We start from the raw sequence: 22,162 nt of genomic DNA on the forward strand, positions 1-22,162 counted from the left end.
ATTGTAGTTATAGCAAACAAATTATATATTAGTATATTCGTATTACTCTATTAACAAGTACAGCAAATCGGAAAACTCACCTACTGCCAAGCTTCCAAAAACGTGTTTCACTCTCTCCTGCCTCCCCCTCCAACTCATTTGTAAGGTAATAGTAATACCACAAGGTGAAACAAATTGTTGTGTACAGGGTAGGGGAGGTATGCAGTAATAAATGATATAAAAGGTCTTTTATTGACAAGCTGCCATGTGCTGTTTGCATTAGAGAATCGGAGAAGATGATAGTCGCTGGCCATGGGCTCCCAGAAGCATTCAGCTCAGTGAGATAGCAGAAAAGGCCTCAGTTTACTTAAAGCATTGATAACACCTCTAAATAATTAACTGAGGACTTCCGTCTTCAATTACTTAATGCTTTTTTTTTAACATCTTTAGAGGATTATAAGCAATTTATGGATTTCACATGACAAGCACATTTACCACAATTCCCACAAACCATTTATGGGACAATATATCCATAGCTTTGATGTAATTAAAATAAGCACGTTGTTTATGCCTAATGGTAGCATCCTCCACTTTCTGCTACAACAGACAAAGACGACGCCTAACAGGAATCATAATAAAGTCTTTCAGCGTCTCATAAAATGTAATGTGATTACACATTACTCTGAAAAGTGAGACATGTAGTGTATTTTTATTATTACTTAAGTACTGAACACTTTAGTAAATATTTGCATTATTTTACATGTTTTATTTCTAAATGTTTTTAATTTATTTTCTATTGCTAAATGTTTTCATTTTTCTTACTATTTCGAAATGTTTCAATAGAAACTAACTTGTAAATTAGAAATATTATGACCAGACTTACATCTTTTCTCAGAAGGACCTCAGTTTTAAGTTTTTTGAAAAAATAAATAAATCTGCAGGCAAATAATGAATTATGATTCTGAAAATTGACTTTCAAGTTTGCAATAAAAATGCATTGTGGAACAATCTGCGTAAGTGTCCTATGTATTATAGATGAATTTGTTGACTTTTTAGGGGGTGGAAAACTTTTGCAAGCAACCGTATTTGTCAGTAACCTTCTAGAGGACTGCTAAATGATTTTATGTGTGTTAATTTCTTTTATGTGACATCAGAGTACATCAGACACTATAAGCAATATCTGGTGAATGACCCTACAAAAGTCTATTATTACTTTGTGCCTATGTTTAGTGACCTATAATAACCATACCTAGGGGTATATTTACTAAACGGCGGGTTTGAAAAAGTGGAGATGTTGCCTATCGCAACCAATCATATTCTAGTTATCATTTATTTAGTACATTCTACAAAATGACAGCTAGAATCTGATTGGTTGCTATAGGCAACATCTCCACTTTTCCAAACCAGCCGTTTAGTAAATATACCCCTTAGTCTGTGACCACGGTCCAGCTCTACTGAGCTCACAGAACCAGCTGTAAGGTACTTAAGGCATTGAAGGAAAGCCAGTAAGCTACAGCGTTTGTCGTACAACAAGACTACCATCCACCCTAGGTGATCCATGGCACCCAACTCTAACACACCCATTCCACCAGTAAATAAAATGATCTGTTTGATGCTGCAAAGCATACATTAAAAAGAGACAGTATGGAAGGAAAGACAGCCAGCCTCCCTTGCATCTCTGCCGCCCTAGGTCCAGGCCAAAGTTACCCACAACTGGAGACTTGTACTTGGCTGCTGTACATGTTCCCCAGGATTTATTTGCACATACCTGATAGTGTATACTGCTTCTTTCCCGAAGTGCTGCTATAGATAAGTCCTTTATCCACCTGGTGGATCTGATATTCTCTGATGTTACCATTTGTTCTTTTCGGAGACGTCCAACTGAGATGCAATGCTGTAGCACTCACAGTCGTAATGGCGGCCGGAGAAACATTTTCGGGAACTCCTTGTTCAATGGCTGCAATCACCTTTTTAATTTTTTTGTTTACAAACACAAAACACATTAATGTACTGTAAAAAATGTTAAGCTTTAAATATTTTTTTGTTCATTATTATATATAGGCGCTATGTAAATAACATTTAAAAAATAATACATATTTAAAGAGCACAACTGCAGGTCTGCAGCAATAGAATACTAGGCTACAATATATGCTCATCACACAGCTCGTGAAGTTACCAGTCAATTAAATCTCAAAAGGATCCAATAATTAAAGTGAATTCCATTTTCCAAGAGGCTACATCAACTTACAAAACATTGTTTTATAAAAAAAATGGAATTATTAAAAACAGCTTCAATATCTCTATGGCCCATCATAAGGTGAATTCTGGAACAAACCTTTGCACTGTCTAAGCACCCAGCTACAGTGCAAGCTCTCAGCTGATAGGTGTATTCTTTAAATGGCTGGATCCCGCCTTGATCTTCAAAACTTTGCTCTGATCCATTAAACTGCACAAATCCATCACGCAGAAGAACATAATAAACAATACCTGCATAAAGATCACATCCATGTGAACAATGTGCATTCAACGTACGTATCCCTTCCCAAGAGAAACGAGGTCAGTACTGGCTGTGAGTGTGGGGAGAGCCATTTTTAAAAGTGAAGATTTCCCAGCATGCAGTGCGCTCTCTGTGTGTACCGTATAAGGCAGTAAGGAACGGATTCGCGTCGAAACACAAAATGGGTGTAATTTCCGTGTTTAAAAAGTGTGCGCAACTTTTGCGCAGTTCCGCTTGTATTCAAATCCAAACTTTTCTTAAGATACGAATTTGAATAGGGATGGAGATACGTTCTCTATAAACAGTACTTACTTTCCCTAAATGTAGGCATACCTACAGGCTGAAGTATGATTTAGGAATAATTGCACTCCAATTACTACATGTGTATTGACAACAAGTGCACAACTTTTATATGATCATAAACTAAAACAACAACTGGCAACAATATAAAAACAAACCAACGGAAAAAGAACATACATATACACACACTCATATATATATATATATATATATATATATATATATATATATACATATAAGTTAACCCGTGCATGATACTCATGCATTCTAATCAAATCAAGATACTTAAGGTCTTAAAAATGTTCTTGTCATGCATTTGGGCCTAGCCCAGGCCTCCTCAGGGGAAGATCGTTACTTCCCAACGCAAGCGCCCTTTTTAATGTGTGTTCATGAGGTAAAATTACCTCACGAAAATGAGTTTGACCCCTCAACTTGTAAATTTAGCCTTTACTACCCCTCCCACGGGGGAAAGGGGGGATGATGGAAGTTAACTGACTTGACTATTCTAATTTTTTTGTCAAATAATGTCAGTATACCAAATTTCAGGTCAATTGGATGAGCCCTTTCTGAGAAAATAGTTTTTTACACACACACACACACACACACACACACACACACACTAACGCACGCCTCTACACATGTGTGTTCATGAGGTAAAATTACCTCCCGAAAATGAGTTTGAGCCCTACAAATTTCAGCCCTTTTTGAATTTTTTTCCCCACACACACTAAGAATTTAGTAGGTCAGTGTATAACTCTGCCCAGCAGGTGGCACTGCAACTTGTTTTTTTTTTTACACACACACACAGACGCCACTAAGCATTTATATATTATATATATATATATATATATATATATATATATATATATATATATATATATATATATATATTCATTCATTCATTCATTCAATATATTTGAGTTTATTTTACTTCATCTATTATTAAACCCATGGCTCTCCAGATGTGGCAGACTATCTCTGGGCTAAGGTGACTTTTCTGTTGTTAAAATTATCTTGACAAGGTTATGATATTCCTCAACCACCATCTTAATTTCCCTACATTACCCTATTACCAACCTCTACACTGCTAACGCAAGACAACAACTCTCTGACCAACACTGCTACACACACAGCCCACTCAATACTTTTACCTTTGCGTTCTAGCTGGTCCATTGTGCAATATGATGTAGCACATGTCCTTGTGTTTTAAACTCCCATTGTCCTATAGATTGTAAGCTTGTGAGCAGGGTTCTCTTACCTCTCTGTCTGTATGTATTACCCAGTATTGTTTTATTAATGTTTGTTCCCATTTGTAAAGCGCTACGGAATTTGCTGGCGATATATAAATACATGTTGATGATGATGATGATGATGATGATGTGGCAGTGTACCTTGGCTGCCTTGGTAGTTTTTCGCACATAAAAAACACTATTTAATTAAAAAAAAGTTAGAATCCTAATATGGAACTTGGAACATGCTCAGTCTTACCATTCAATCTGGAGGGTTCTTGCCAGCTCAGAGAAATCACATCTTTACGATTGGCCACTGTGGCCCACCTTGGGGGACTTGTCCCCTGAGGTCTATCCTGATTGGTAGTAACTCTGCTCACATTACTGAGACCATAGCCAACACTTGTCCAGGTTGATATTCGGTATTCATAGGTAGTATAAGGATCTAGACTGATATCTAGAAAACAGAACACTTGATATTAAGCAGGTGCAGAATTTAAAACGTACTGTGATATTAACAAGGAGATCTAAACAGAGAGAAGCGCAAATATTCGATAAAATTATATATAATGTAGCAAGAATGTTTTCTTTTAAATACGGAAAAGAAGTTGTAAGAAGTCAGCTGCCATTGGATCAAACAAACAGGTGGTGTAGAATTAAAAAATAAATAAATAAAAATTATATATATATATATATATATATATATATATATATAAATATACACACACACACACACACACACACACACACACACACACACACACACACACACAGTCTACCAGGGTCTTTTCTGACCTACAGAGCGATACACTAATAAAATAATGCAAAATAAAAGCTATTAAATAAAATAAAAAATATTCACATTTCTAGCACCATATAATTTTTTTAAAAGTTATATAGTGCTAGAATGTTTAATCCATACAATTGAAATTAATATAAAATTTAAATACTTTTTTTTATTAAGAATGCCACTAGAAGAAAGTCATTATCTATCACAAACAATAAACTGTTAACTTACATACCCTGAATAATGAAAAAATATTATTGTTTAACATTACGAACATAGTGGGCCTGATTCCTTAAGGAAAGTAAGGCAAAAAAAATGAGTATGTTTTCTCTTGGACAACCCATGTTACAATGAAAGGGGTGCAAATTATTTTATTATTTTGCACATAAGTTAAATACTGGCTGTTTTTTCATCTAGCACACAAATACTCGATAGCCTTATTACACTGAAATTTAAAGTTGATCTAGGACATGCCCTACCCCAACTATAAATCTGTCCCTAAAATTTAAATTTATATCCCCCTCCAATGTAACATGGTTTTGCCAAGGTGCAAAGTTACTCTTTTTTTTGCTTTCCTTTCCTTAATGAATCAGGCCCAGTACCTTATGCTGCAGGGATGCTTTGAGAACGTACTTTGAACGTTCTGTACAAGATTTTATGTAAACTTTTAACTAACCTTATTTTTCAACGTGTGTGTGTGGGGGTTAAGTGAATAGGTAAGGAAAGGAAGTGGAAAAAGGCAAGTCCAGATCATTTATTTTACTTGTGCGCAATCTCTCGCTCACAAGTAGATTATATATAACCAAAGTAGATTGATTATAAATACCCATGCTATATATAACTACTATATATAATTGATTTTCTCACCAAGAAATGGTAGAAAATGTAATAAAATAGTGTGCTAATTATCTTATTATCGATTGGGAGTCAATATAAAAATGTGTGAAAATCCTTTTTAAGCTTTGTAGTTCCTTTATTTAGTAATAACTTTTATTGCAGCATTTTACTGATTCTCACCTCCGATTTCCCATCTTAATTCCATGCTTATTTTAAATAATTTTACTCATCAAAATTTGACTTCCAAATTTTCAATCAAATTTACATCAGAAGACCTGTCACATATAAGCATTAAAGAGCCACTGGTCCAATGTCTTGGAAGTGTTCGCAGTCCGAAATGTTTCCGGTTTGTGTATTTACTTCTTGGTTCAATCATTTACTGCTCCAAAGTTATTAGGAATTAAATATATCTTCTTTCATATGTTGTCACACTTATGAAAGAGAGTACTAGATATTTGTTCATGTGACATTATTGGTAATTAAGTAACATCATTAAAATGATCTTACCAGTAAAAAAATATTTATTTGCTCCTCCGGTGTGAATGATTTCCTCATCAGACAGACACATAGTGTGGTCTTCCAGCTGGTTTGAGTTATCATTTATGCTAATTTTTGCCCAGAAACAGGAATCTGTACTAGAATTAAAATGGCAATCTCCACAATACGCACTAGAAGACGTTGACCACGGACATAAAATACCTGAATGGCAGTTTTCTTCCTGGTAGAGAATGAAAAACAAAAAGAAACTCTAATCAAACAGAGAAATTCATAAACAAATTGTATTTTTGATAGATAACAACTAATACTAAGTTAAACTTCACATCTAAATCCTTTCTCCAGCATGAAAATGTGGAAAAATAAAAGATCTAAAAATGCGAACATAAGCAAGGAAATAAAAACAAATACATGGAATATGTTATACCAGGAATGGTAGAATTGTGGACCGAATAAGACTGATTGAATAGTCCCTGTGGCCTGCACACACTGATATTCATAAGCCACAACCAATAATCATTAGGCACGGCCAATATTCAAAAGCATGACCAATATTCATGAGGCACGACCAATATTCATGAGGCAGGACCAATATTCATTAGGCATGGGCAATATTCATGAGGCATGGGCAATATTCATGAGGCACTTCCAATATTCCCAATGATGAAAAATGATTTGACGTGGTTATTTACAAAAATCCTTCAGTCGGGACAGTGGTTTCAATCTGAGCCTTTCCCGGGCGAATAGTCTATAGTAAAGTGATCAGTTTACTTCCAGGATATTACCTGGCCTTTGTACATGCTCAGAGTACAAATTGCGAGAGGAGGGAGGGGAGAGCACGAAGGCTGCCTGGAAGGGATCCGAAGATCCCTCTCCTGGTAATGCACTCCCCATAGGTTAGAACGGCTAACGACATCTTCATATGGTGTTAGCTGTTGGGATTAAGCTCCAAAAGCTTGACCCCTCTAATTTTAGATAACCCCTGTGTTAAACTTTTGTTAAATGGTCTATTAGCTTAATTTTGCCTAAACTATGCGGAAACAGGCGTTTCTGCGTGATTTAGTGGTTGATAAAAAGGTCCCTATGTCTTTCCACATCTATATATGAAACATGTAACAGAAAGATACACTGATCAAAATGAGCCAGAAATTCTTATCACTTAATGGGAGAAACTTATGAAATTTGGTGCACAGGTAACAGTACAAACAATGATACTGCAACACGTATAAACTAAACTTAATTTCCTAAAATATAATCATCAATCATTATCATCAACATTTATTTATATAGCGCCAGCAAATTCTGTAGCGCTTTACAATTGGGAAATTAAAGTTACAATCTGATTGGTTACTATATGTTCCAGCATCTTTTTTTTCAGTTTCATATGAAGGTCAAGGTAGGTTATGTTTTATGATGTACCTATTTTTGCCTAAATGCACCCATTTTTTGGCAATATGGTTTAGGGCTTTGTTGAGGGCAACAAAAATTGCATCTTCTAATGGATGGAGCTGGGTGCGCTTTGTACCATACAGTCATGAAAAAAGTAGATTTCGTTCTGCAGGACAAGTTGTTCAAAGGAGACTCAAGGGGTGTAGAGGACAAATTTACAAGGGTGTTCCCTAGTCAGTGGGGGGGAGACACACAGCATTTTTTTCCCACTACTTGAATTTGATATTTAGATTGGATCGCATCTGATACTGGAAAAGTAAATATCTTTTGCAGAAGGGGTGGTCCTAAAATGACAGTAGGCGGGGCTTTGAAGGGATGTTTTTACTCTTTCCACCGTGTGCATTTCCAGCCCACAAATAAATGCGATTTTCTGGGATGTTCCAAGAACCAGAAAGTAAGTGTGCACCTATATGATAAGGAGGTAAATTTGCGCAAAATTAAATGTGCTGTGGGACCACATTCTTTTCTGGTTTGCTAATGAGCCCCACTGTATTTTATTTATGCAACTATTGGTAGTGCTGTGGTACTATGGTTAGCATTGCTGTCTGACAGCGCTGGCATAATGGATTTAATAGCAACCACGGCACTATATATGTGGAGTTTCCATGATGTCCCCTTTTTACATGGATTTTCTCCCACGGTCCAAAACATACTGGTAGGTTAACTGGCTAACAAAATGGACCCTAGTGCGGATGCGGAACTAGCAAGACTTGGGCCCCGGTAGGAGGGAACCAGGGCCCCTGACCCACTGCATCTGCCATGCAGTGGGCCCTATTATCTCCATGGGCAACTGCTGCACCTATGGTAGTTCCGCCACTGCCGCAGTGTGAATGTGTGGTTGGGGGTGTGAGCGGTAGGGAATTTAGATTTTAAGTTCCAGCTGGGCAGGGATTGATGTGAATGATAACTGTCCTCTGTACAGCGCTGCAGAATATGATTGGCGCTAAATAAATAAATAATGATAATAACTAGCAAATGAACTATAGAGTCACAGGTCTATATGTAGATTTTGAGGACTACAGACAGGGCCGGTGCTAGGGTCCACGGCGCCCTAGGCATTTTTAAAAAAGCGGCGCCCCCCCCCGCAAAATTCGCCCCCCTCCTCCCTCCTCTCCTTACCTTGTCTCACCACCGCCGCCTCTCTGCTCCGTCTCCTCCCCTCCACTCACTGACACTAGTAAGTGGAGGGGAGGAGACGGAGCAGAGAGGCGGCGGTGGTGACAAAATAGCCTCTTCCCCCCTCCCCGTGCATCTGATGCTGTGCGGCGGCCGTGACAGGTATGGTCAGCGGTCGCTGCACAGTTTTAAAGTCTTTTATTATTCTGTGGCGCCCTCCAGGTGCCCTCCAGAGCCCGGCGCCCTAGGCAAGTGCCTAACCTTGCCTAATGGGAGCGCCGGGCCTGACTACAGAGTAAAAGTGAAATATATATGTATAGGTCCAATATCAACTGCAGCTACTTAAAACATAAGAGGAATAAATAGTTATCACAACAGACAGGTGGGCATTTTTTACCCATTGCAATAGATAACAAATAGGAATTTTAATCTTTCTGGACAATCTTGTACTATGACCATTATAATGTGTGTACAATAATGCACTGTGCTATGTTCAGGGGCAGGCTGGGCTGAGGGGCAAGGGGGCATTTGCCCCCTGGGCTGGTCCCATAGTGGGCTATTATATCCCTTAAAATGTTCCTAATAGGCAGCTGAGCTGAGCTGAGCCCTCTGGGCTAAAATTTGCCAGCCATCCTGGCTATGATACTATATGCTGTTTTGTGCTGGTATGAGCCACTGAATACCGCCCCATGAGGTAACATTTTTTATTCTGGTCCAAAAAGTGCTAGTGACACCACTGATATCTCACACAGCTCTAAAAAAACATTTTATCTCTCTGAGCAAAGAAATGGCTCTCTTTAATTACCATGGTAAAGCTTTCTGTCGATGGCTTGTCAGAACAAACATGAGTCACTGGATTATATCCAATTCCTTTACAGCATTCTTCCTCTTCAGTAATCAGCTCAGTTTCACAGCATTTTAATGGCATCCCATTATTTAACTTTAGATGTGCTTTAAATTGTCCATTAGATCCTGAGCAGCATGTAGACTCTGACGGATTCACATAGTCGGTGCCACAGCAGGACATCTCTACAAGACACAATGACACATGAAAACACAAATTTTGGACATGTCAAAGCAGGAGGTGCTGGTTAAAATATTTGTTATTGTCTTTTATTTGTACATTTTTTTGTTTTAGAGATAGAAGTTTATCTATACTGAATAAAACACAACTGTTTTCAAAAGAGTATCCAATTTTACAATGTAGAAATTGCACTTCTAGGTGTCCCCAGTTCAATTGTGTACCAGTTAGTTCAGGGACATTAACACACTGATTGGCTACAGGTCAGTCTATTCCTGTGACTGGCCTATCACAGTGATTGGCTACAGGCTGGTCTATCCCTGTGAATGTCCTATCACACTGATTGGCTACAGGTCGGTCTATCCCTGTGACTGGCCTATCACACTGATTGGCTACAGGTCGGTCTATCCCTGTGACTGTCCTATCACACTGATTGGCTACAGGTCGGTCTATCCCTGTGAATGTTCTATCACAGTGATTGGCTACAGGTCGGTCTATCCCTATGACTGTCCTATCACCCTGATTTGCTCCAGGTCGGTCTTTTCCTGTGACTGTCCTTTCACAGTGATTGGCTCCAGGTTGGTCTATCCCTGTGACTGTCCTATCACACTGATTGGCTACAGGTCGGTCTATCCCTGTGACTGTCCTATCACAGTGATTGGCTACAGGTCGGTCTATCCCTGTGACTGTCCTATCACACTGATTGGCTACAGGTCGGTCTATCCCTGTGACTGTCCTATCACACTGATTGGCTACAGGTTGGTCTATCTCTTATCACACTGATTGGCTAAAAGTCGGTCTATCCCTGTGACGGACAGTACACAGATAATAGTCACCAACATCTCACATCCATTACGCCAGTGGTGTGTTTATGTGTGTGTATGTGTGGGGTGTTCAGGAAAAACCATCAGCTTTCAGTGTGTCCTGTCTATTCCTTCATAGTTTACTGTATCATTTTGATCTAACTGCATTAGGAGCATCTTTCCATTGCCACATCAGTAAAGAAATCCTCAGCATTCTACATTTTTAGCGCTGTCACATGGGACATTAAAGTCATACTTGCCAAATTTTTAAACTTCTCCTTTGGGGAGATCCGGAGGAGACGTCACGTGATGAGGAGTAGGAGGGGAGTGTGTGATGCTATTCCGTCACCTCCTCCGCAAACCTACATGTCCTGGGGACATAGTTGCTCAAACCCAGTCACACAGCAGGTCCAAAGCGGCATTTGCGTTGCTGAGCGACCTATTTGCTGTTTGTAAATTACCTCCAGTAGTTTTATTTCATAAATCAAAAAAATTAAAATGACAGTATCTAGGAACACTGCCCCCAAGGAACATCTCAGACTTAAAACTGCGATAGTTCACTGTCTACACACACTATAATCTCGCAGCATGCACAATGAAGTCCTAAGAGGGCTTTACTATGCATGTGCAGTCCCCTGCAGAAGATGGATTGGGTCGCCAGGTCCCCCCAAATTTTGCTTATGGGGCCCATCATTGTATTGAATAAGCCCCACCCCTTTTCAGGTAAGTTCCGCATCATTTTTCACACTGATACATAGGGCAACACATTTCCTATGCTCCCTTCTTTATAAATATGGCAGGGGTAGATTTATCAAACCTTCTAAAAGGTGGAGGTGTTGCGTATAGCAACCAATCAGATTCTAGCTTTCATTTTCTAGAATGTACTAGTTAACCGATAGCTAGAATCTGATTGGCTGCTATGGGCAACACCTCCACTTTTGTTTTTTGTGTAGAAAGTTTGATAAATCTACCACAGTGTTTGTGCATGTGTCACCTCAAACATTGTATGTATTTATTTTGTTCACGCAGTACTTTATAACACAACATGCACTTCTCTAGACAGGATGCATTTTGACGACCTACCTCAGCGTATGATGTTTGTTATTCCAAGATTTGATTACACTTATGGCATATATCAAGCAATGCATCATATGCAAACAGTGACCTAATTCAAAAGCTCATAAACACCATCCTGATAGCTCTAAGGGACTTCTGACAGGCAAGCTCAAATTTCCATAATGAACTGTTGGAGCTTGGGAAAAAAAATAAAAAAATAAAAGATTCAGCCCTTCACATAAAATTCTGTCTTTGACAGAATCTGAAATTTCAGCCAAGAATCCAGTCGCAAAACACAAAGTGACTCCCTTTCTAGTTTCTTTAGTAAACCATTACTTTTTTAATTATTATCAACCTTGTTACAGTGTGATAAATTGCTAATTACTTAATACCCTAATCAGCGTTCATTCTTTGCACAGATAAACTGTGACAGCGCTATTAATTTAAATAGTAATTTCACTTAATAGCCAGAACGGCACACCAGATTTTTATACAGCATTTTCTGAAGACTGCATCCATCACAGCAATATTCTGACATAAAGATGTCTGACATGCACTAACTCACTTAGGGAGAGCAGATGTTGGAGAGCAGAGTTTTGGTCATAATTCCCAGAGTGCATCACTTCAGCATGAATGAGCTGAAAATGCAGCGGTAGAGGATTGTGTAAAACTGCATTGCGTAGCCTCTGACCTCTGCCTAATTTATCACATGTACTGTAGCACTTGTCTTTTGATCTATTAACATCAGAGGGGGGGTTTGCCGCTCAACCACGACAAACAACAAAATCAGTTCAGGACCTGACAATTACTTGAACAGCAAAACATTAGAGTTTTTTGTTTGTTTTTTATAATGCATGCAATTTTTTTTCTAACATAGAAATGTCCAAGCATTGAGGTATGTTATATATTGTCCAGTTGAGATATCAGTTGAATCTGTGTCTGTAGAAGCCGGTGTTGTGCTTTAAAAAACACATTTTGTGGGGTATTGGATAACAAGGTTACCCATGATTGCCATTGCCCAGGAGTCGACAATCGATTCAGAAAGACTTATTTGCATTTGTGGGGAGGACGTCCTGGAGATATTCTTACCTCAGAATGGTTTAGGTCAGTGGTAGCACTGCTGTCCAAAGCTACAGCCTGACGGGGCAACAGCCAAGGGCGCCTGATAGTATGGGGTGCCATTGGCAAAGTGACTGAATTTGTAGCCCCATACAATCAGGGATTTGCCCTCCACAGTGGAGGCACCACTTACTATGCTGCAAGTCTGTGTAAGTCATACTGTCACATGGTCATACATGATGGAGAAGATCTGCTGGGCGGTGCGACCATGGTCTACCGAAGATCTGCTGGGCGGTGTGACCATGGTCTACCGAAGATCTGCTGGGCGGTGTGACCATGGTCTACTGAAGATCTGCTGGGCGGTGTGACCGTGGTCTACCGAAGATCTGCTGGGCGGTGTGACCATGGTCTACCGAAGATCTGCTGGGCGGTGTGACCATGGTCTACCGAAGATCTGCTGGGCGGTGTGACCATGGTCTACTGAAGATCTGCTGGGCGGTGTGACCGTGGTCTACCGAAGATCTGCTGGGCGGTGTGACCATGGTCTACTGAAGATCTGCGAGGCGGTGTGACCATGGTCAATTGAAGATCTGCTGAGCGGTGTGACCATGGTCTACCGAAGATCTGCTGGGCGGTGTGACAATGGTCTACCAGATTCGCACTTGACATCACGGGCACGCCTAATAGAGCAAGGGGCAATGACATTATATGAACTGTCTGCTCAGGGCACAAGCAGGTCTCAGGCTGGCACACATTCCTCTGTAGCTCTCCAAACATGAAGTCATTTTCTTACCTAGATCAATTGACCTCAAATCTTCAGCACAATGGACTCATGCAACTGGTGTCACAGGGTGGTAAATGTGTAGGGCAATTGGATTGACTTATTTGGATTGACTACACCGTTGGTTATTAGTCCAGAAAAGCTAATACAGTCATGGAAAGGCCATAAGATGACTGGTGTGATTCATGTTCAGATGAAAGCTGCACGCAATTTGCGGCTAAAAAAAGAACACGGAACTGTAGTGTAGCCGATTATATTGAAATCCAAGTGGATCTCATGATGCATTTCTATTTGAATCTGGATGTAAGTACACTCTGATAACATACGACACTTAACGTTTAGGCAGACTGAACAAAGTGCAGGATACGTACATGCGTATATGTAATATAAGGTCAAATCAAAACGCATAAAAAAATGTATATTCTAAAATAAATGAACAACCCTAAACAGTATAATCATTGCTAAAATATGGATTGCTTAAAAAAAGCAAAAAATTTTTTTCTTTTATATGAAATTAAAAAAAACCGCTCACTGTATATACAATGCATTTTTATGGTCTATCTTTCTTGCATACACATTCTGTGCTAGCTAGTGGCACACATACGTGTACTTTTTTAATAAAGACACTATGCCGGGTCAGTCATCACTATCAGTCAGCACTTACACCTGCCCTGTACCTGGTGCAAATGATACGGCTGGAACAAGCAGACTTACTAAAAACCTACGACTTCAGTCGGCTGCATGTGTGCCGGAACACCCTTGTCATGCCCTTTCTGTACATTGCCTATGCTCTTTTGCCCCTTCCCTTCCCTGTTCTGCCCTTCAAGTCATAGGCAGTCAAAGTGTTAATTGAATTCAGACATAAATTGCATGCAATTGGGTTCGTTGGCGTAAGGTCTGTTTCAGAACATTGCCAGAATGATTTCATGCAAGATGGTATGCACACGGACTTGGGGGTGTATTTACTAAACTGCGGGTTTGAAAAAGTGGAGATGTTGCCTATAGCAACCAATCAGATTCTAGCTTTCATTTATTTAGTACATTCTACAAAATGACAGCTATAATCTGATTGGTTGCTATAGGCAACATCTTCACTTTTTCAAACCCGCAGTTTAGTAAATCTGACCCTTGAACTCCGAACATGAATCATGCCCGATGAGTCCAGGGACAATAAAGGCAGCGATAACGCTTAAATACCAGATATAAGACACACAGCAATAGGAACTTTGCAATTCAATGTTATTTTACAAGTATACCTAACGTCAAAAATGAACTTAACACTCTGGCTATGGCCAGGTGCAACCAATCCTACTTTCTAAGCCCAAATCTGTCCCCCAAAACCAATGTTATGTCTTGCCGTTCATTGTCAAACCATAGTCCCTCAGGAACGTCAAGGAGAAAGTGTATCGCAATGGGAGAAAAAAAAAATCTGTTTTGATGACATCCTGCCAACAATTATTTAATGTGCATCACGGAACTGAAGGAATGTACAAACACAGCTGGCTGATGAATGACTAATTCAATAAATCTGTAAAACCAATGGTTTACAGTGAGCATTAGAATTAAACTGCATAAGCTTTCTAGGCTGCACATAAGCTTAGCAGAATATTAAGCCAATGTCTCATATACACCACTTTAGACACATTGGCTAGAAGGCTTGTATTGCAGGTATCGCTTATGTGAGAATCACAGCTGTGGGAACAGCAGGTTTTACATCGGAAGCAATTGGGGTAAAATAGGATAATAAAAGAAAAGAGGTTTTCTTTTTAGCTGTCCTTGTTTCCGATAGTTGCTAATGTGTCATCAAGATATCTGGGGCAGAAAAACAACTTGACCAGCTTCCCTCAGCAGTAGCTGTCTATAGACCCAGACAATCAGAATACTGAACTAGTCCTCGGATATTGTTATTTACAAAGAGCAGGCCATAGTCAGCGGAGCACATCCATGTGTACACTATTGCTGTAAGTGTCACAGATCACCGCATACATATGTCCATGATCCATCTGTGCACCCAATCTGCACAGTTTGGGAGTTGGGACTATATAGTGCCTGTGTTACACAAATGAAAACGTCACCAGCAATTACCTGCTGCAGGGGCGAATGCAGGATTTAGAAGGGGGGGTTTCCGCCCCCCCGGAAAAAATAATAATATTGCGATTGGGAGCTGCTGCGCATGCGCAACAGCTCCATTTCGGCGAGTCTAAAATCTACAGCAGCCGCGGCGCTGTCAAGCAGCATCCGCGGCAGTGCTGTATTATACTACAATACAGCACTGCCGCGGAGGCTTCTTTGACAGCGCCGCGGCTGCTGTACAGTACCGTTGGTTCGCGGAGGGGAGGGGTTTCTGGAGAACCAGAAACCCCCCCTGCGTGCGCCACTGTGCTGCTACCACATTTGGCACCCCCTACCACCATTCATTTTAGTTTGAGCCTCAATCGTGTTTCATATAACTCCTGACCAATGTAGCCTAATTATTGAAACATGCAAATGGAATTTTTTTCCGGTGAGCAAATATTTTGGCAGCTATTTAGTCCTGGAATTTGACCCAATTGCAAAGCGCTATGGAATTTGCTGGCACTATATAAATAAATGATGATGATGATGATGTTGGAATAGGAGTCATGTGGTGCAAAAATGTAAGTGGGTTACAACTCAGGCACTGGCTGACTACGCCGCCACTTAGAGATAAAACAATTGGCCCTCCCCCAGTATTGTTTTATTCTAAACTGACGAAAGGGGGGTAATAGAACTAGCATAACTTCCTGGTACAACATCTTACAAACACAAATAGACCCACCCAAGGCCAAGATACAACTCCAATGGGAAGGAGACCTCCAGGTAGAACTGTCAGGAAGGGACTGGGAAGGCATATTTTTAAATTCCTTCTAAGGGGCATATTCAATTAGCTTTTGGATTCGCGGTAACGCGCGTTACCGCGAAAAGTGCACGTTCTTGCGGGTATTACGGTACCGCATTAACGCGGATTTTCGTACGCAACCCTATGGACTGCGAACGAAAATCCACGTTATTGCGGTACCGTGTATTACGTTTCGCGGCTGTTCCGGCGCGTTGCCGCAAATCCAAAGGCTAATTGAATATGCCCCTTGGCTAAATGCAATAATCATACAGAAATGCTGGTAAAACTTCTAAATAGAATGTATGCTACTCCGGAAAGATCACATAAGGTGTGGCCCACTACTTCCCCTATGTGTTGGCGTAATTGTGCAGAAAGGGGAGACATCTTCCATATGTTTTGGTCTTGTCCGATATTGCAGCCCCTGTGGCGTGACATATTTCAGCTATTAAGCAAAATTCTTGGTTATCCGATTCACCCGTCCCCTGAAATGGCCCTGCTACACCATTACTCTGCTCTGATTTCACAATGGGACATATATGTGACAGGTCAGGTCCTTATAGCATCTAGAGCGGCTATTGCCCAGGCGTGGAAACAACCCCTCCGACCACCAATATCAAAAATTATCTCCAAAATTAATTTCAGCTTCAAAATGGAAACACTCGGTATGCCTTACTCCACGGCATCTACCTCCCCATAAGTAAAATGGCGTGCTTGGCATATTGATGTGACTAAGGGAGAGGGAGCACCAATTAGAATTAGAGTCTCACAACAGAGCACTGGAGGTATGCCCTCAAGTTCATAGATTGTAGCTAACCTAATAAGATCTCTACGCTCTGGTTGGGCAACTGGGCATGCCCAGGCTTGGGGTAGGAGAAAACGGACTAGGTCCTCCTGCCTGCTCATTTGGTATGCCAAACCAAGATGGTGATGCTGTGTATTTATTTGTCAAACTATGTACTCTTTGATATATTGTTGTGTTCCATACCCACTATGTACCCCCCGGTCTTTCCCTTATTTCTTTTTGTCCCTTTCTTTTTTCTGTATCCCCTAAAAACTGTTTAAAACTAATAAAAAATTTAAAGTTAAAAAAAATTTAAGTGGTCATCGGTATACAAAATAGTGGGTGGTGTTTTATTTTGGGTGTGGTTTTCCTGTTGTTGTTGTTTTTTTGTAATCCTTTCAAAGGATGCATATGCATAATAAAATCATCATAGCCAATAATGACCAAATTCTTCTGATCAACAAGTTACCACCATTATCCTACACAGCAAATGACAGCCATACCGACTTTGGAATCATGACAGGGTGTGTGGCCACATCCAGATGTGGGTGTGGTCACATGCAAGGGGGCGTGTCTAGCCATTTTGAAGCATTAGGTTGCTGACACGTGGGGAAATCTTTCAGGACGGCGGAGTAAAGCCGGCGTATTGGGACTGTCTTACCTAAGTCAGGGCAGTTGGTAGACATGATGACAGCTATTTTCCCTCACAGCAAATGGGAGTGAAGGGATATCGAGGCAGCCTTAATCATATTTCACTTTCGTGTTTTTGTATATTTTTATTACATGCATATTTAGTCATGTGCATGTAACAAAATAACACTCTGGGGCAGAAGACGGTCTGTAGCCATCGGCAATTCGGGGACTGACCCCTGTAAATGTGTCCTCTCCACCCCTAGAATCTCTTTTCAATACCTCATCCCACAGCAAAATCTTATTATTGCAAGTGGACACAACTTATAACACTTTTTTTCCAAACATCATGCAAATTTGGAAATAATTGAACAGTTGATGAATAGCAATGGCGTAACCCACACTGTCACACTCCTGCACTAATTCCTAATTTTGAAAAATAATTGATGCTATAAAGGAATACTAAGAGGGCCACAAAGACCTTTAAGGCCACATCCAGCCCACCAGCTACCAATTGCACAGCCCCACTTTAAAGCATGTTATACATGGTACGTGCGCACTGTTCTGTCACTATACAATACAGAGAGATAGAAATATATTTTGGCAGCACGTTGGCTAAGTGATTAGCACTTCTGCCTCACAGTACTGGGGTCATGAGTTCGATTCCCGACCATGGCCTTATCTGTGAGGAGTTTGTATGTTCTCCTCGTGTTTGCGTGGGTTTCCTCCGGGTGCTCCGGTTTCCTCTCACACTCCAAAAACATACTGGTAGGTTAATTGACTGCAATCAAAATTGACCCTAGTCTCTCTCTCTCTGTCTCTTTCTCTGTGTGTGTATGTTAGAGAATTTAGACTGTAAGCTCCAATGGGGCAGGGACTGATGTGAATGAGTTCTCTGTACAGCCCTGCGGAATCAGTGGCGCTATATAAATAAATGGTGATGATGATTTTATGATCTGTTACATGTTTCTAACACTATGTTAGATCTCCCCTATCATATGTCAGAACATTCCGTGCTGTGAGAATATTACAATGCCACAGACTATAGGCATAAAGACTAGTAAAGCAGACAGGATACCCTGACTATATATTCATGTTTATGTTCGCTTCCATGCTGGAATACAAAGCATGTTCCCTCTCCCAGGGCCCTTGTATTACACTCTTACACAGCTCATCTGCCCTGAGAGAGCTCTAAAACGTAAACGCTGGCCCAGCAGTTCTGTTCCAACAGCATCTGTTAATTCACTCCATTTATAAAATACATATTGACAAAGACAACTGAACTGGGACAAAGGAGATTTGATTTGGTGTGAGAAAGTCAATTCAATGTTATTTTGTTAGAGGACTCCTGTCGGCAAAAATAAAGCAGATATTGTACGAGTCAAGTCAGCCCTAATAATGCCAATATGCCAATAATCTGTTGGGGTGTGGGTCGTATTATCCAAAGGTAAATACAATTTCACTTTGTGATTAATTTCATTAGAAAATTCAACATTTTTATTGTTTTTGTCCCATCCTTTGTGTGATTTTAGAGGAATGTAGTACCCTCTGGTAACCTGTAGATGGCGCTATAGAAGGATTTGGCCAATGGCTTTCTGAACAGTACTAGAAGCAGTGATACCTGCAAGCTACAAAATATACATTTGTTCTATACTGTTCTTAATAACATCAGAATAACACAACAATATTATATTGTAAATTGTACAATAGATGTTATGTTACTGTTCTATAGCAAAATTACCATTTTCTTTTCTTTCGTTATCTCCATCAGTACTCAATGGAGGCGGCTAATTTGTGGTCAAAACCAATATATCGTAAGGAACCAATGACATTACTGAGGCCCTTCACTAATAAATAAATGTATGACGTGACGTAGGTCATGTAATTTACTGAACATTTACTTATGTAGATTGTAAGCTTGCGAGCAGAGCCTTCCTACCTCTATGTCTGTATTACCCAGTATTGTTTTATTACTGTGTTCCCGATTGTGAAGACCTACGGTATTGGCGCTATATAACTTAACGTTGATGATGATGCTGTGGTACCTACCTAATATTCAATGCTTTACAGATACTAGTCAGTCATTCACATCATTCCCTGCCCCAGTGAAGCTCACAATCTATATTCCCTACCACACTCACACACTTGGGTTAACTGTATCAGAAGACAATTAACCTACAGGTATGGGGGGAAACTAGAGCACCCAGAGGAACTCCAAGCAAACCATGCTAACCGCTGTGCCACTGTGCTGCCCCAATCCACTTTACCTATGACCCCAATAACTTATAGATTACATTTATGAATTCATTTATTATAGATTAATCAATGTAAGATTAATTAATGGGGCAGCACGGTGGCTCAGTGGTTAGCACTTCTGCCTCACAGTGCTGGGGTCATGAGTTCAATTCCCGACCATGGCCTTATCTGTGTGGAGTTTGTATGTTCTCCCCGTGTTTGCGTGGGTTTCCTCCGGGTGCTCTGGTTTCCTTCCATACTCCAAAAACATACTAGTAGGTTAATTGGCTGCTATCAAAATCGACCCTAGTCCCTCTTTCCCTCTCTCTCTGTCTGACTGTGTGTATATATTAGGGAATTTAGTCTGTAAGCTCCAATGGGGCAGGGACTGATGTGAATGAGTTCTCTGTACAGCGCTGCGGAATCAGTGGCGCTATATAAATAAATGATGATGATTAATGCATTCAAATAAATCCTACCTATAAATGGGGTAAACCATTACAAGCCTACAAGCTTAATCTGCTTTTAAAACCAATAAAAGATTTCACTAAAACTCAACAGCTCTTCTGGTGGTCAACACAACACCATATATCCCCAACAGCTATGTTTTTCATTTTCAGGTTTTCAAACTTGGGTGTAGGGTCATGGGCAAAGTTGCTGGGTGAATAACTCTATACATTCCAATGTTGAAGAGAATTGACAAACCTATTGATCTCCTGTACATTGATCCCTTGTCTTCATCGCCGCAGCAGATAAAGTTTTGTGGAAGGATCCTGCCAGCGCAACACCGGTGATTAAAGGCGTCATAGAGCGACTCTCCGCAGCAGATCTGATATCCAGCTGTCCGGTATGGACTAACCCCACAGCAAGAATCGCCGTCACCAATAGACACTCTGTTTTGTGTTCTGTCATAGCAGCAGATGTCCCCTGTTAATAGACACAACATACGTGTATAATAAAAATGATAACAAATAAAGCATGCACCAGGGACTTTATTTATGCTTTTGTAACTTGCAGCTAGGACAGGATTGGCAGTTTTGTGTATGGGAAACTATCACTACATGGTTTGATAAAAGTCAATAAACACCTTCTTTCCCTGCCTGATCTGTCGGGTATATGCAATAAACTGGCCCAACCACATATGTAACCATGCGCTTAAGACGAGATTCAGAACACCAATTGTATTCGTTCTTCATCTTATGTTTGTCCGTGAGCAGAACACTCTGTTGCCAATCAGAGCATTACAATGGTAGCAGCACAGACTACTTTAACTTAGCTGACTTATGTGTGTCATTGTGAAGGCAGGGGTGTTGAGAAGGGGGTAGGGAGATCACAAAGCACCAGGGCCTTGGTCTGCCTTAGGGGCCCGGAGGTACCAGACAAAGGCTCTAGCTCCATCCGTCATCAACAGTTCTATCCAAGCTGGTCTATGGGGGCGGGGGGGGGGGGGAGGGGAGGGACGGCAGAAAAATGCCCACACCAATAGCCAATAGCTAAATATTGTTCCATGAGGACAACCCCTCCCAGGGACACATCTGGGGAAGGGGGTGATCTGTTTAGTATCCCCCATGGTCACTTAGACCACGCATGCATATCCGACTTTTGGCTGACGGCACAGTGTGTAAACAAATTTGTCATTGGGGATTTAGACCAACACGTCCCCAATCTGAGGATAATACCTTAAATAAAGTGGTACAGTAAAGCTGTGGTGTCTAATGTACCGCTCTATGAAACAAAGTTCATATATTGAGCTTGTTTAATGATAATTTGCCAAGCGGGAGACTTAGGAACTAGGTAACACCTTTCGTGCTGTTGGAGGACCATGTACCTTTTAATATCTAACTCAAAGTCTAGGCCTTCCTGTTTGTCTCTATTCCCATCCTCACATCATCACACTGCTCCTGCCACATATAGCTCTGTCCCATGCTGCCCAAATATTATACATAAAATGTGGACCACCAAACTGCGCGCTTACGACTCACAAGCCACAACTAACACCAGACTATGCCAGACTCCGCTGGACCCATTACAACCAGGAAACTTGCAGTGTGAGGTCCGCCCGTTATTGGAGGACACAGCCCCACCCTGTCAGAATTTTCCAAGAAAAAATATGTGGCCCCCCTATCTCCTTAAAGAAAACTAGACCCGTGCTGACAGATTGGGGCTCCTCTTTAAACACCTCTTTAACCCCGGTTAGGATAATAAATTAATGTGCATAAAAATATTAATTTAGTATGTGACACTACGAAT

The 22,162-nt window shown here is 40.5% G+C and overlaps 1 protein-coding gene across 1 annotated transcript in view; it reads right to left on the minus strand.

Annotated features, from left to right (window-relative positions):
- Positions 1-22,162, minus strand: part of USH2A (usherin) — a 558,840-nt gene that overhangs the window by 116,934 nt on the left and 419,744 nt on the right. The window contains exons 50-55 of the mRNA XM_075204257.1: positions 20,618-20,839; positions 9,495-9,718; positions 6,137-6,347; positions 4,265-4,462; positions 2,315-2,466; positions 1,748-1,946 (exon numbers count right to left, since the gene is read on the minus strand). Of these exons, the coding sequence (XP_075060358.1) occupies positions 1,748-1,946; positions 2,315-2,466; positions 4,265-4,462; positions 6,137-6,347; positions 9,495-9,718; positions 20,618-20,839 (1,206 nt within the window). The remainder of the gene's footprint in view (positions 1-1,747; positions 1,947-2,314; positions 2,467-4,264; positions 4,463-6,136; positions 6,348-9,494; positions 9,719-20,617; positions 20,840-22,162) is intronic.

Source organism: Mixophyes fleayi, chromosome 3 (genome assembly GCF_038048845.1).
Source record: "Mixophyes fleayi isolate aMixFle1 chromosome 3, aMixFle1.hap1, whole genome shotgun sequence".
Lineage (NCBI taxonomy): Eukaryota > Metazoa > Chordata > Amphibia > Anura > Limnodynastidae > Mixophyes > Mixophyes fleayi.